The sequence below is a fragment of the Juglans microcarpa x Juglans regia genome, chromosome 2D (genome assembly GCF_004785595.1).
Source record: "Juglans microcarpa x Juglans regia isolate MS1-56 chromosome 2D, Jm3101_v1.0, whole genome shotgun sequence".
Classification (NCBI taxonomy): domain Eukaryota; kingdom Viridiplantae; phylum Streptophyta; class Magnoliopsida; order Fagales; family Juglandaceae; genus Juglans; species Juglans microcarpa x Juglans regia.
The window spans coordinates 2,594,748-2,609,806 of record NC_054596.1 but is presented as its reverse complement, the minus strand read 5'-3'; the positions used below and the strand labels follow the sequence as shown (position 1 = coordinate 2,609,806).

The 15,059-nt window shown below is 34.9% G+C and overlaps 2 protein-coding genes and 1 long non-coding RNA gene across 3 annotated transcripts; 1 reads left to right on the top strand and 2 right to left on the bottom strand.

Annotated features, from left to right (window-relative positions):
• Positions 1-3,274: 3,274 nt before the first annotated feature.
• On the top strand, positions 3,275-4,811 carry LOC121250956. Its single transcript, XM_041150222.1, is given in 3 exon segments — positions 3,275-4,049; positions 4,331-4,364; positions 4,367-4,811. Coding segments are annotated over 3 exon segments (855 nt in total). The 5' UTR covers positions 3,275-3,482; the 3' UTR covers positions 4,621-4,811.
• Positions 4,812-4,868: 57 nt separating this feature from the next.
• On the bottom strand, positions 4,869-6,698 carry LOC121250955 (pentatricopeptide repeat-containing protein At3g28660-like). The gene has a single exon (XM_041150221.1). It carries the CDS (start codon positions 6,442-6,444, stop codon positions 4,942-4,944), a length of 1,503 nt encoding a protein of 500 aa, XP_041006155.1. The 5' UTR covers positions 6,445-6,698; the 3' UTR covers positions 4,869-4,941.
• Positions 6,699-8,465: 1,767 nt separating this feature from the next.
• Positions 8,466-10,994, bottom strand: LOC121248547. Its single transcript, XR_005937477.1, has 3 exons — positions 10,465-10,994; positions 9,369-9,469; positions 8,466-8,630 (listed from the first exon to the last, which is right to left on the bottom strand). It is a non-coding gene; the product is annotated as an uncharacterized LOC121248547 (long non-coding RNA).
• Between the last annotated feature and the right edge of the window lie 4,065 nt (positions 10,995-15,059).

Sequence of the window (15,059 nt, the reverse complement as noted above, 5' to 3'; positions counted from 1 at the left end):
GGATAAACGTGTTCATGAGTAGCTTTCCAAGTACGTGCCTTGGACAAGTTCAAAATGGATCTTACAAAAAAAAAAAAAAAAAAGTGTTCTATTTCAAAGAAGATAAAATAATGATTATACCATCCAGTTATAATATTTTTTTAAATTTTTAATAAAATAATATTTTTTTTAATTTTAAACACATCAAATCAAAATCAAAACTAAAATAAATATTTTTAAAAATATTATTTTATTAAAAAGTTGTAGAAAAATTGTATAGAGTAGTAAGGATATCATCTCTCTAAAACAATTGAGTGCTGCTAATTTTTTTTTAAAATCTTTTAACTATTTAAAAATAAAATAAAAATCATAAATTTATTAAAAATAATTCTTTAATTATTAAATAAATATAAATAAATATTGACGAGGATATCGGCGAGATCCTCGGAACCCAGCATTATTGAAAAGAATTAGATAATCTTCATTAATTAATGAACAAAAAAGTCAACGTAATTAATATCACGTGTTAACCCGAGTACTACTGGCCTACCGACGATTAGACTATCTTTTATAATTAATTTATCTCATCTTATAATTATAATTTTTATAAATTTATATAAAATTATAAAAATAATTTATTTTTTAAATTTTTAAATAATAATAATATTTTATTCAATTTTTATCTCAATTCATTATTTAAACTTAACTTAAAAAATATTCAAGTCATTATTTCTATTTTTCAAAATACCATGTGATTTTTTTACGAGTGTTATAGAATAAGTTGTTTCAGATATTTATAAATAGTAATGGAATAATTTGAGTTAAAATATTTTATTATTATAAATAGATAAAAAATAATAATATTATTATAAAATTAAAATTTTGTTTGAATATAATTTTTTTAATATTAATTTTGTTTTAAATTTTAAAAAAGTAATATTCTTTTTATTTTTTTAAAAGTTTAAAAAAATTATAATGATTAAATAAAAATATTATATTTTAGTAATGTTGGTGAAAAAAAATTTGAAAACATCTAAGAATAATTGAGATATATCGTGTTGCGAAACGGGAGTAACTGATATTTTACCTCAAGGCTGCAATTTTGAAAAAGTAGTATTGTTTATTTTTATTTTTTTTAATTGTTTAAAAAAATTATAATGATCCAATAGTGATTAGATGAAAAAATTAAATATTTAAAATTAAAAAATATTTTATATTTGAATAATATTTATGAAAAAAGGTATCTGAAAATATCTGCAGATTAATTTAGATATATTAATATTATAACTGATATTTTTCCTTGAGCTGCAATTTTAGCTGCAAACCCACAGTATCTCACAGTCGAACAAAGTTTGATGAAGAACTCTTTCAGATTAAACTACGATCGAAGTGCTCCATATTTTTTTTTAAGGGAAATATTTTAGGTAAAAAATATTATATAAAATTAATCTTATAAATTGATATGGTTTGATATAATTTGTCAATTATAAAATTATTTTTATTATAAAATAAAGAGAAACATTACTTTGCCTTCCTATTTGTACCGTTTCATTTGATCGCTTAGTAAAAAAATTTTATTTTTTTTATTTAGTGATTAAAGAAGTGATTTTAAATGTATTTATGTATTTTTTTTATTTTTTAAAAATATTTAAATATATTAAAAAAATATAAAAAAAAAATTACATTAAATAATACGAGAGTAGAGCGACATAGTAACTCTACTCTAAAATAAATCAAATAAAGTTATATTGATTTATAAAATTATTTTTATGTACTTGACCTAACACTCTTTTTTATAAATCATGTACGAATGACGTTAACACAGTTCTCAACAATTTCTTCAATATACACCCATTTGCCACTAAATGACGAAATCCTAGAAATTAGAATACTAATTTATTCAGAGGTGCTGTATAGCCGTCACGATACCCAATATCCTACATTCCTACCTAATATTTCGACACATTTTGTAAAAGTGAAGAGATAGAAACCTCAAGTTGACTGTTCATTTGAAAAATATAAAAAAAGGAAAGAAAGAGGCCATTTCAGTATTTTTGAACCATAACTAAAACTTTTATAGATCACCGTCTTGATAATATATATATATATATAGATTTTTTCTTGTGATTTTTTATTTAGTGGGACACATGCTGAGTTTGTTCCGTTAATTTTATTTTATTTTTTTAATTTTTTACATAATAATTAAGAAAGTAATTTTTAATGTATTGATATATTTTTTTATTTTTTAAAAATATTAAATAATATAAAAAATAAAAAGATAAATTTATGGCAGTGGCACGCACAGCTGTCATTGCACTACCCCTCGCAAAATATGTAATTTATAAGGGAAAAAATTTATTCATCATCTATTTTTTTATCATAATGTGATAATAGACGATCAGTTTACAAATAAAATATAATAAATAATCTCCAATCATCTAATTTCGTAATCTTTACTCCCGACTAATATGGCCGTTTCAGTATTTAATTGCACCGACAAATCGTACAAAAGGAAGCAATGAAATTATTGCAACGCTGTTTTACTTCCTTAAAAAACTTTTTGAAACAACAGGGGATCAAATGGATATTAATTCCGATGGCTGGCTAGCTTATACTTGTTTGATAATCAAGAGTTTCAAGTACTCATGACAAGGTTAGAAAGGGCGTCTGTCGTCTAAATACACGAACTTAACAATTTGCGCCTTTCAAGACCAGCTGCTCAAACCCTCGCGATCAATATACAATGAGAAAATTATATCCCAATTAGACCTTCATCCATGGAGATATACCCCACGTTAGCCATTCAAAGAACATGACCTAGATCTACCATGCATGCTTGACTCGGATATCATCGACTCAGACTATATAAATTGCGATGATCGTCAAAGGGTCCTCCAGTACACGATACTTCAATCTTGAGATAAATCGCAACATTTTAGGGTGTGCATGTATTATTAATCTGGACATGTATTTTTAGGGTGAAAAAAAGCTTAGAATTGGAAAAAAAATACTGAACAAATGCTTAGAACCACTCATTAATTTGTTCTCGAATTGGCCAAGGCCCACGAGTAAGGGCCGTGTCCATGGTTAAGTTGACGCCAACGGCACACGCTTCATTTAGCCATGACAGATCGGCTAAACGACAGGTCAAACACATGACGCGTGTCCTCTCCCTACATAATCCACCGTACTTTCTTCATATCCACTACGCCCCCAAACTGCCGCATGCGGCTACAAATATGACCTTTCTCTTACCTTCCAGTTGCTTTTCTTATCCCAGCTTTTATTCATTTGAAGAAAGCCTCAGGTTTTACCAACTTTCTTCCACCAATATTCGAAGATTGTGTTTCTTGAAAAAAAAAAAAACAGGTATACCAAAATAAAAAACACAGATCTTTGGCAGCTTTGTTCCAAGTTATAATTGTTTTTTTTTTTTTTTTCGTGTGTTGAGAGATGATCTCTGATTTCACCTACAATATTTGATCCAATTGATTCAGAGTGCCATGGAACTCTTCGAAAAGGCCAAAATGGTACGTCTCCGGAGCCACCACGACAAGTACCTATTAGCTGACGATGATGAAGAAACTGTGTGTCAAGATCGCAATGGCTCGGTCATGAATGCTAGATGGACCGTGGAGGTCGTTAAGAATGCCAACGTTTTACGTTTCAGAAGCTGTTATGGGAAGTATTTAACAGCCTCCAACATGCCATTTCTGTTCGGAATGACAGGCAAGAAAGTCCTACAAACACTGCCACAGAGATTGAATTCGTCGTTGGAATGGGAGCCCATTAGAGAAGGTTTCCAGGTCAGGCTCAAGACGCCTTATGGCCAATACTTGCGCGCAAATGGTGGGGTTCCACCTTGGCGGAACTCGATCACGCATGATATTCCACACAGAACTGCAACGCAGGATTGGGTTTTGTGGGATGTGGATGTGGTGCAGATTCGAGTGCAATCTAGTCCACCGCGTCAGTTACCGCCATCACAACCGGCCGTTAGTCAAGTGGATTCCACAGATTCAGACGCAAGCGCCAAAATTGAACTCCTGTCCCCCAATTTTAGAGAAGAGGTTTGATTTGATTCATTTCCGGCCTATAATTTGATCCATGAAATGCGAACGATTGTTCTATATCGATGAGTTAAAAGAAATTATCATTAAAAAAATTTGATACGTAGGCATTGAACAATTCTTAACGATTCCATTGCAAATGTTGCATCTGCATTAAGTACTAAACAAACGAAGAATGATTCGACTTTTCAATGCAAAACTAAACATGCATTGCGAATGAACTTATGTTTAATGGAACTGAGTTTAAATTGGGTTTGTGTTATCTGCTCTCTGTGATGCAGATAAGTGACGAATCGCATAGTTCGCCGGTGAAAGCCGAGGGAGGATTATCTATTATAACGTGGCTAAGGAAAATGGAGATGTTACTGATGAATCTGGAGGACTCTCCTTTACATTCAGGGGGAATGGTGTGGAGGAGTTGAAGAAAAAGTTGCAGGAAGAGACAGGACTCGGTGATATTCTCGTATGTTCTCGCAATCCCTTGAATGGCAAACTTTATCCCCTTCGCTTACATCTTCCTCCCAACAACACTGAAATGCATGTTGTTGTTGTTCCCTCATCGTCAGAATGAAAGTTTTTCAAACATGGTGTATGAATGTATGGATGTATGTATATATTCTCATTAAAGGAGATAACTTTTCTCGTGTTCTGTTTTGCTTTCTGTTTGTGTTGGCCTAGCGGAGGGTTTTTTTTGTGAAATTAACCAGAGTACTGAACTTTAATCCGAGTTTTTTGCAGCCAAGTTAATGACATAACGTATTCGCAAATTTACAACAATGGGGAAATGTTTAGAGTGAAAAGAAGAAACACACCCTTGCGTTGAGTGAGAAGAACAAGCAAATCCTTATCTATGATTTGTATGCAAATCCTTTGCTTCATTCAAACAAGGATCTTAACCTAATTCAAGGGACAGTAGCTCTAGCATTGCACATATCTGAGCTCTATTAAAATGTGACACATCTCCTGAAACAAACTCATTCACCTTGCCATCCACCTCTATCATGCTACAACCTGGTGTTTTCTTGTGACCTCTATCACCAATCATCCTCCTTATCCTACGTGCGTCTTCAGCTCTCCGCGCACCCAAATATATGTTAGATAACTGAACATAAACTCCTTCTGCCCCATCGTCATTTTCTAACACTAGAAGCTTTCTAACGGCAAGCTCTGCAAGATCAACATTATTATAAATTCCACAACCACTCAGTAAAGCACCCCAGACAGAAGCAAGTGGCTTCATTGGCATTCTTCTTATGAGCTGAAGTGCTTGCTCCAATTGGCCCGCTCTACATAACAAGTCCACCATACAACTATAGTGTTCATGTTTGGGCCTAATACCATATCGAGCTTCCATGTTATCCAACAGCAATTGGCCTTCCTCTTGGAGTCCTGCATGCGTACATGCGGTAAGAACCCCAAGAAGGACAACCCCATCAGGCCTTAGCCCGTCATCTACTTGCATCCTCTCCAAGCAATGGATAGCCTTCCTAGCATATCCATGTAACGCCAACCCTCCAATCATGGCTGCCCATGAGAACACATTCCTTTTAGACATCCCCTCAAAGACTTCCTCAGCCATGTCTACGCACCCGCACTTAGCATACATATCAACCAGCGCTGTCATGACAAACACATCCAATTCCATCCCTTTCATCTTCTTAATGTACTCATGAATCCATTTCCCCTGCCAAAGCGCCCCCATCTGAGCACAAGCTGTAAGCACGGTGGTTACACAAAATTCATCAGCCTTAGCTCCAGATACCAACATATCCCGGAAAAGTTTCAAAGCCTTGGACGCCAAATTGCACTTAACATAGGCGTTCATAAGAACATTCCACTGAATAACATCTACACAAGAAATTTCATCGAACATTTTACGGGCAGCATCCAAAAACTTACACTCGCCGTAAAATTTAATAATCGCAGTCTGGACATGACCATCAAATAAAGCCAAACCATTCTTTATTACACAATTGTGAACTTGCTTGCCAGCGAGTACCCATTTGGCATTCGCGCAAGCCAAAAGAACGAAATGAAAAGAATGGCGGTTGGGTAATAAGTTAGTATCTTTCAGCATGAGCTGGAAGTAATGAAGAGCAAGTTGAGGCTGTGAACTGCGGGAGTAAGCTCTAATGAGGGTGTTGTAGATAAACAAATTGGGAGACTGGATATGGCTGAATATGAGGGAGGCGTAAGAGAGGCTGCCGGTGGCAGAGAGCGCGCAGAAAGAAAGGAGTTTGCTAACGGCGTAGTTGTTGTGGTGGAGGCCGTTGGCAAGGAAGACGGCGTGGATGGGCTTGAATTGGCACATGGTGGTGCAGCGCTGCGCAAGGGACATGCACCGCTTCCATGCTTGGCCGCCCCGGTTGTAGCAGCGAGGGAAGACGTGGGTCATGTACGAGCATTATTGAGGGGCAGAGAGAGGGAATGGCCGATAGTGGGAAAGGTGAAGTGTCGATCTCGAGAGAGGTTTATGGTGACGACATCTAGTTTATGTCACAAGAGTGCACGACTTGTAGTTTTCGTCCCGTCGGCTGGACAATGGGCGGGGAGCCCTCCTACGTTTTAGCGTCCTACTAGGTGCTACCAACCCTACATGGGTGGCAGCCACCCTTCCCACACCCCCACCCCTGCTTGGGTGGGGAGTCATTTTTGGCCCCCACACCCCGTCCCCACCTCCGTATATGCCTTAGTCGGCTGGTCCCGTCCATTCGACGGGTGGTGTAGTCCATCGACCATATTCCAAATCCATCTATAAAAGGCCACGGTTGTGGCTCTCCACGCACAGAAACCATCAAATCCATGGCTTGACCGTTCCACTGTTTCCAAATTTGAACAAACCAAAATCCAACCAAACCAAAATAACAACCAACCAACTAAAATTCATATTGATTAACCAACGAAAATCGAAATAAACATAGTCAATCATATGGTAGTGGTTCTCTAAACAAACCCACGACCATGTTGTGGCAGTTGGCTTGGAGCAGAGAACCACGACTAGTCGTGGTCGTGGGTCTGAGCAAACCCACGACTATGTCGTAGGCAATGGAGGAAGATAAGAGAAAAGGAAAAAAAAAAAAAAAAAAAAAAAAGAATGGGGAGGATGAGGAGGAGATGACGTGTTGCACTGTTGCAGGGTTGGGATTGAGGTAGGCGACAAAGGAAGAGATGCAAAAGGAGAATAGAGAAGATATTGAAAGATGGTTTCAGATGGCAAGAAGGATTAAGAGGGAAGAGGGAGTTGAGGAAAGCTAAGGTTTTTATCCTTTTATACCTATTATTAAATATACGACCTGGGTGAGTTAAATATAGGCAGGTGGGTAGCCTCACCTGTCTTATGAATAGTGAGTTGAAATGAGATGAAAGTTAAATAAAATATTGTTAAAATTTTATTTTGTTAATATTATTTTTATTTTAGAATTTGAGAAAGTTAAATTATTTATTATATTTTATGTGGTATTTTTAAAAAAGAGTTTTGCTATGTACAAGCAAGTTTGAGTATCAATTTACGTACTAATATTGTTGCCTTCATATTCTAAATTTAAATTAGCATTGTTTTCAATCAAATCTATTTTCTGACCAATCATATTGAATTAATGCACGTATTAATACGTAAAATCGCTTACAATTAGATTTTTTTAAAAAAAATTGTAATTGTCTTCGCATGCTGCAGCTATTCGCGTGTATACGGCGGATATCATATACTTAATACTTCTCTCGTCTTGACACATTATTTTTATCCGTAGGCTGTAGCTCATAAACGCCACTCATAATCATTACATTCGTGACTTGTCTCACTGTTCTTTTTATTTATACAAAAAGAGGACATACACGAGAGTTGGAATGCATAATCTTATCCTCTCTTTATTATTACGAAAGAGAGACATACAAGTTGAACATGGCCTTTTTTATTGAGTGTCGCCTGAGTTTACACATTTAAAGTTTTGTGACTGTTACCACTCCCAGACATTCGAGAATAATTATGATTGGCTAACTTTTTAAGCCCAAGCATTGGAGAACGATCTCCCTTCCTCACGATGAATGATGTTTACTTTAATATGATATTCATGTATTTAGTAGATTCTTAAACCATGAAAAAATTATACTTCTACAAATTTATCAAAGGAGTTGTGTTTCTGTTATTTAAACTCTTAAAGTAACTGTTATTCAAATTTTATTTTTTAAATCTTATGATCGAATTTCACCTATGCCTGCAACCCGACCAAGCCGCTCAATGTTTGGACCTGACCCCGCATGTTTCGACACACCAGCTTGACCAGAACCAACCCGAAAAATACGAATCGAGTCAACTTTTATTTTTTTAAAAATTTATTTTAAGATTGCAGTGACACCCATTGAAGACTGTGACTAATTAGTACACCCATTATCTCACAAAACTTTATCTTTTTTTTTTTCTTTTTCCCACTATACATAAAATTAAATCATTTTTACAATTTACATAAAATTCATGAGTTAAGTGAATATTTCGACCAGGCATTCTACCCTTGTTGAATCGGAACCAACCACCACTATTTTGCGCTCGAAAAGTTGAGCGGCCTATAGTTTCAAATTAAGAAATGTCTTGAAAGGAAAAATATCAGTTAATTAGTTTAAGCTGAAAACTGACTGAAAAAAAAAGACAGAGAATGAAGAGTATCGTGGACAATTCTGATATATTTATATAATATTAGGAACTGATTTAGAATTTTTTATGTTCTTTTCTCCTCTGCTTTCTCCTTTTTTCTCTCTCTTCTGTTGTAGTTTATTCCTACAAGTGCAAATAAAAACAGTCAAAAACTCAGTGAATTGAATGAATGTATGAAACAGTAAAATGCAAAGAATGAAAACACTGTTGTGTTTGGATGTTGAGTTGAGTTGAGTTGAGATGATAAAATATTGTTAGAATATTATTATTATTTTGGAATTTGAAAAAGTTGAATTGTTTATTATATTTTGTATTGAAATTTGAAAAAATTATAATGATGAGTTGAGATGAGTTTAGATGGGTTGATGATCCGAATAAAGCAAACTAAGTGAAGATCGGTTGATTATTAACTAAGTGTACTCGGAAAATCAAACTAGAAAAAATGGATGTGCTACAATGTGTATGTTATGATTAGCGGTGTACTAAGAAATTTATCCGTGGAGGCCATATTAAAGTTTAGTAAGAATATTTTTTTTGTATAAAATATAAGTTTTTTTGGGTATATATTAATACAAAGATGAACTAGTACAATAAATTATATGATTCAAGATGTTTAATTAAAGCATGTCATGGGTAACAACAAATCGACACGACATGAGAGAGAGATCACTCACTTTCTTCAGCCATGGTAACTAAAGATGATCCTTAACCCCGTTCTTAATATCGAGACAAAGCCAATCCATCGGTAGAGTATTCTCCGTATCAACTTATTTTCCTGTAAAGTATTATGAAAACACAGCAGTGATCGTGGCATGGAAGAAGTCAAATTTGGTACAACATTGCATCTATTCAGGATGTAATATTCAGGATGTAAAAGTCAAGACGTGAGAATAGTTTGCTTATTTAAATTTGTAAGACTTGGTATTTTCTGCTATATCGACTTCAAAAAGGGATATTCTACAAGAAATCTGATATGGAAGAAATACAGCTAGCATATTCACCTTCATTTAAACAAACAAATTTGTTTGGGTTGAACAAACAAACAAACAAATAAATATCAAACTTCCAACAAAAGTTATTGGAAGTTCTATTTTAATGTTACAGCAAACTCTCCATTTGTACTTAATGAATAATCTATTTGAATCTAAAGAGATTGGTGAGCAGAGGTTGAACTAGTCTCATTTTTCTCTTCATGAGCATTTGCTTTTGATGACGACCTTACATTTGAAAAGAAAAATGAAACAAATATTTTAGGTCCATATCCCAGTAAGCAAAGTGCAAAAACTAGAGGTTGAGTAGTTGGCATCTGGGCCAAAATGGATGCTTACAGAGCATTTCTATTATGGTTTCTGCACCTAGAGTCAGCTTATTTTAATAATGCCTCCCAATTTCATATACGTGCTTAATTTATTCCATCAATCTGCTTCACTAATCTACACAATATGTATTTGCAAAACCTAAGACGCATATGAAACTGCCCTAATGCATCTTTGTGCTTGACTAGCACGCCTGAGCACCAGGTCTGAAAACAATCCATGCAATTGTTAAATGAATATCCAAAACTGCCTATGAGTGAGAATGTGCGTTGCATAATTGTGTGTATCCATTACAAGCAAGCAAACAAAGAAGTCAATATGTAGTAAACACTTTCTAAACTATTGTCCTCTTTGCAATTTTCCCTTTTCGTAAACATAGCAAACCAACACCTTACGCAACAATTAGTTGATTGGCAAGGAAATAAAGAACCATATGAAATGGAGGTTTTCTTACTTGCAATAAGCAGTGATAGGCTTGGAGAGCTCAGTCTCGCTTGAGGCCCAACTATGGTTCCTCTCTGTTTTGCTTGAGGCCTTCAGCGGGTGACTTGCTTTAAAAGAATCCAACACCTACCAAGCTTAGAATCGACGCAACTGAAATGGAAAATGGGTCTCTGAAACTTTCTTGGTCTGAATCAACAAATATTGGCTCTTTGTGAGGGTAGGTGAAACATATTTTGGAACTGAAAGATAGGTGGGTGACTAACAATCTGAGAGCGATTAATGCAATGACGAACAGAGGGAACGGAGGCAACGACCATGTTGGCGAATGGAGGTGATGATAATGAGGAAGAGAATGGGGAGGGCTAGTCAGCTAGGGTTTGATTTGTATTCCACGCTTAGAACATGACTTTAAGCAGGTTGCTCGGGTTGAAATCGGCATTTCACGGGTTCAATCTAGAAAATAGTTTAAACCGCATTAATCGGTCGGGTTGGATCGAGCCATTCGGATGGACTGGCCCTTGCGGTTTTTCTGCACAAGCCTAATTTCACCTACACCACATAAGAGTTTAAGAGCGTCAGAGCATTAGTATTGGATTCATCATTTTCATTTTTAAAATTTGATGAAAAGTACATATTTTTCATAAATTCAAAACCTCTCTATCCATAACTATCCATAACCCTACATTAGATTAGCTATTGGATTCATCAAAATAATAATATAATATTATTTTGTTAATAATATTTTTAATTTATTTTTTTCATATTTTACAATTACACTAACTATATACTAATTAATAATTTAATTTGATACTTAAATTATAATTTCTCAACTTAAATATATTGTGGCTCAAAATTGAAAAACAATAATTTAAGTAAATAAAATAATGGTTATAGAGTGTGAATAGTAAGTCTTCAAATTTAAAGATAAAAGGAAATGTACTGTAACTAAAAACTTGATATTTGAGCATATGGTGAATCCAATGCCAGGATTTTAAAGCTAAAATCATCAAATTTTGAAGATTGAACTCATTTGTCCAATGCTAGTGCTCTAGTATTTGATTCATCATTTTCATCTTTAAAATTTGATGAAAAGTACATATTTTTCATAAATCTAAAACCTCTCTATCCATAACCCCACATTGGATTAGCTATTGGATTAATCAAAATAATAATATAATATTCTTTTGTTAATAATAATATTTTTAATTTATTTTTTTCATATTTTACAATTACACTAACTATATATTAATTACTAATTTAATTTGATACTTAAATTATTATTTCTCAACTTAAATATATTGTGACTCAAAATTGGGAAACAATAATTTAAATAAATAAAATAATGGTTATAGAGTGTGAATAGTGAGTCTTCAAATTTGAAGATAAAGAGAAATGTACTGTACTTAAAAACTTGACATTTGAGCATATGGTGAATCAAATGCCAAGATTTTAAAGCTGAAATCATTAAATTTTGAAAATTAAACTCATTTGATAAGTCTAATGCCAGTGTTCTAACAAAGGAAAGAGAAATTCATCCCATTGTGCAGCGAGCCAAAAACACTTGGCGGATGAGTCCATTTTTAAACTTCCATCCACAGTAAAATATAACTATGGTTTGACAAAATCTTGATCCAAAGATGAACTATTGACCGATGTTGTATCACACATTCAGAGACGTACACATCATATAAACACAATACAATGCACATGCGTGTAATAAATATGCCTCTTTGGAATAAAAAAAACAACCAAGAAGGGTAATGATATCTTTACTACAGGTTACAACTGATCTACTACCCAACGCCCACGTGGCCTTATTTTATCTCTTTCTTTCTTTTGCATTTTGCACCAACTGAGATTCAAAATACAAGCAGAACATTTCTTTCGCGCCTCGCCCACCCAACCCGACACTCTCCTCCCTGAGCCTGAGCTCTTCCCTCTGCACCCAAAAGACGCCCCCAACGTCTGCAGCCCTAGACAAGAAAGTGCCTGTGACTTTCTCTCTCTTCAGAAGCTCCCTTTAGGTGAGGATATGTTTCTCTCCCTCTCCGTCATGCCCAAAACTTTCGAACCAAAAGTGATACTGGAAAACGTTTATGGGCCTCTAATGGCATCGATGATGTTCTATGACCCATTCTAGATAGAGGACAACACTTTCCATAATTTTTAGAACGACAAGCATATGAATTCATGAGATAATGAGCCTCATCCAATAATACACTAAATTCCTCGAGTTATTACTCAATTTGGTTCTTAAAAATTTGGAGTTCCATAGGAGCTACACTCCCTAGAAAGAATTAATGGAACAAATGCCTCTTAACAAAGAAGCAACTCATCCAATACTTGAAAGGAATAAAAGACTTGAATTGTTCTCTAGAAATGTCCACTACAAACTGAGAAAACGATGTACCATAGGAAACAAGACATCTACGCTAAACTATTGCCAATGTATATTGGCTTCTAAGACTCACTGAGACAGCATACAACTTGTTTATAGCTTACAACCCCAAGCATCCAATACTCTAATCATATCTCTTCTCCATTGGTAAAACCAGAGCTTCAAAAATCAACTAAGCTTAACTTATATGTGACACAAGACTAAAGTGAAGAAGACTCTTGATTCACCACCAATCTCTTCCTCAATAACTCAGAAGCATTTTTGATGGACAATAGCCGGATCGGATTCATCATATTCACCTTTGGATATTCACATTTGAAACATGAAAAGAAAAAAAAATATATCAACAAAACAACCAAGCAAGATCCACAAACACCCACGTGCTAGTCCATCCACTAGAAATTGAATGAAGTAATTGTGTGGGAAAAAAATACACTAGCTCATAAATTGAGTCCAGCCCATCGAGATGTTGCTAGGGACAAAAGAGGGGAATAAAGGAGATATAAGGGCTGTAAATATCAGGAGGGATCAAATAGAGCAAGTCAGACACGCCAAGGAGAGAAGTCATATCATGGCAGTGAGCTTTAAAGTATGCTAGAAAGAAAGTAAGCCAAAGAAAGAAGCTAACATACGCAACAAATGGATACATATATAAAACATACAACTAGATGAAAATAAATAGACTAATGAATGACTTATACTTCTCGAAGGGAACGAGCTCTCCCTTAATAAGATATTATTCTTCAAACTACCCCCAAAGGAAGACATCGCCCTCAACAAGAAGAGCTTCAACCTTCTATATACAGTGAGATATGAGGATCTATGAGTGATTGTAAACTGATATATTATATTGGAGATTTCCCTTCCTAAATCAACGTGAACGTAGACATATTGCCGAACCACGTAAATCTTGGTGTCATTTATTTTTACTTTCACAGCACTTATTTTCCATTCATCGTCATGGACGTATGAAACGTCACCGTATAGCCATATCAGAATACTTTCAAGGGCTCTAAATAATTCACATCGCGATACCGAGAGTGTGGATTTATCCAGGCCCACAAAACACGACATCAATAGTAATACTAAATTCGTTAAAAGTTATTTTAAAGAGCAAAAAAGTGATAGAGTGTCACAGGCATTTTCCTAGCTCTGGCTGCAGCCGTTGAAGGTGGCTTTTGGGTGCGGAGGGGAGAGTTAGGGCGCGGAGAGGGGTGCAAAAAGTAGAAGAAAGAAAGAGATAAAATAAAGCCACGTGGGCGTTGGGTAGTGGATAATTGTAACCGGTAGTAAGGTCAGTACCCAAACAAGAATTTTGTGTATGTGATATGGAGAGAGTATGCGGGGATATCTGGGTTTATGCCCCCAGTTGCTCTTCCCACTTTGGCTTCTTGTGCCGGAGTTATTCATTGCCGCCTTTAAAAATGACAACTGTACCGCATGCCTGGTTTTATAATCTTTAGAATTATCTCGTCGTCTTCGTTTTGGGCTACAGCATAAAGCAGACGCACAAAACTGTGACATTGTCGTTGTGGTAAAACTGTGTCTGTTAGTAATTTTATGAAGAAAAATTTATTTTTAAGTGACGTGTGGAATACATATTATTTATATGACAGAATTGAATTTTAAAATTGAATTTTATAAATCAAATTTTATATATAAAATAATTCTTTTATCAATTCACACATTAAACTTGTAATTGAGGTGAAAAAGTCTCTCGATATTAATTAAAATAAAATTATATTTATTTTTAATAATAAAATTCATTATTTATAAATAATGTGTTTATCAACTTTATTTTTTTTGACACAGGGTTTATCAACTTTATCTGTCAACTAATAAACGATAACAATTTCGACTCAAGGACCGGTGCCCCGTTGAGACGGGAAGATTCGGCACAAAAAAGGCATAGCAAAGAGAGGAAAAAAAAAATGAGAATCCCACTACGGCTCTGGTGAGATGGTGATCTCAACAGTGGGACCCCCAGACCTGCAATCAAATAATTAAAGTATCCGCTTACTAAACCATATCATAACTTTAATTTCCCCCGTCCTGGACGATGACAAAGACATCCATCAAATTCCATCTGCTCAAATCCAGTATGCACATATAAACCAACCATTGTCCCGCCCGTACGTCCACAACTCTACGCCCCCCCTCCCCCCCCGCGGCGGGGCTTTATTTTTTTCGTTTGCATATTCCAGAAT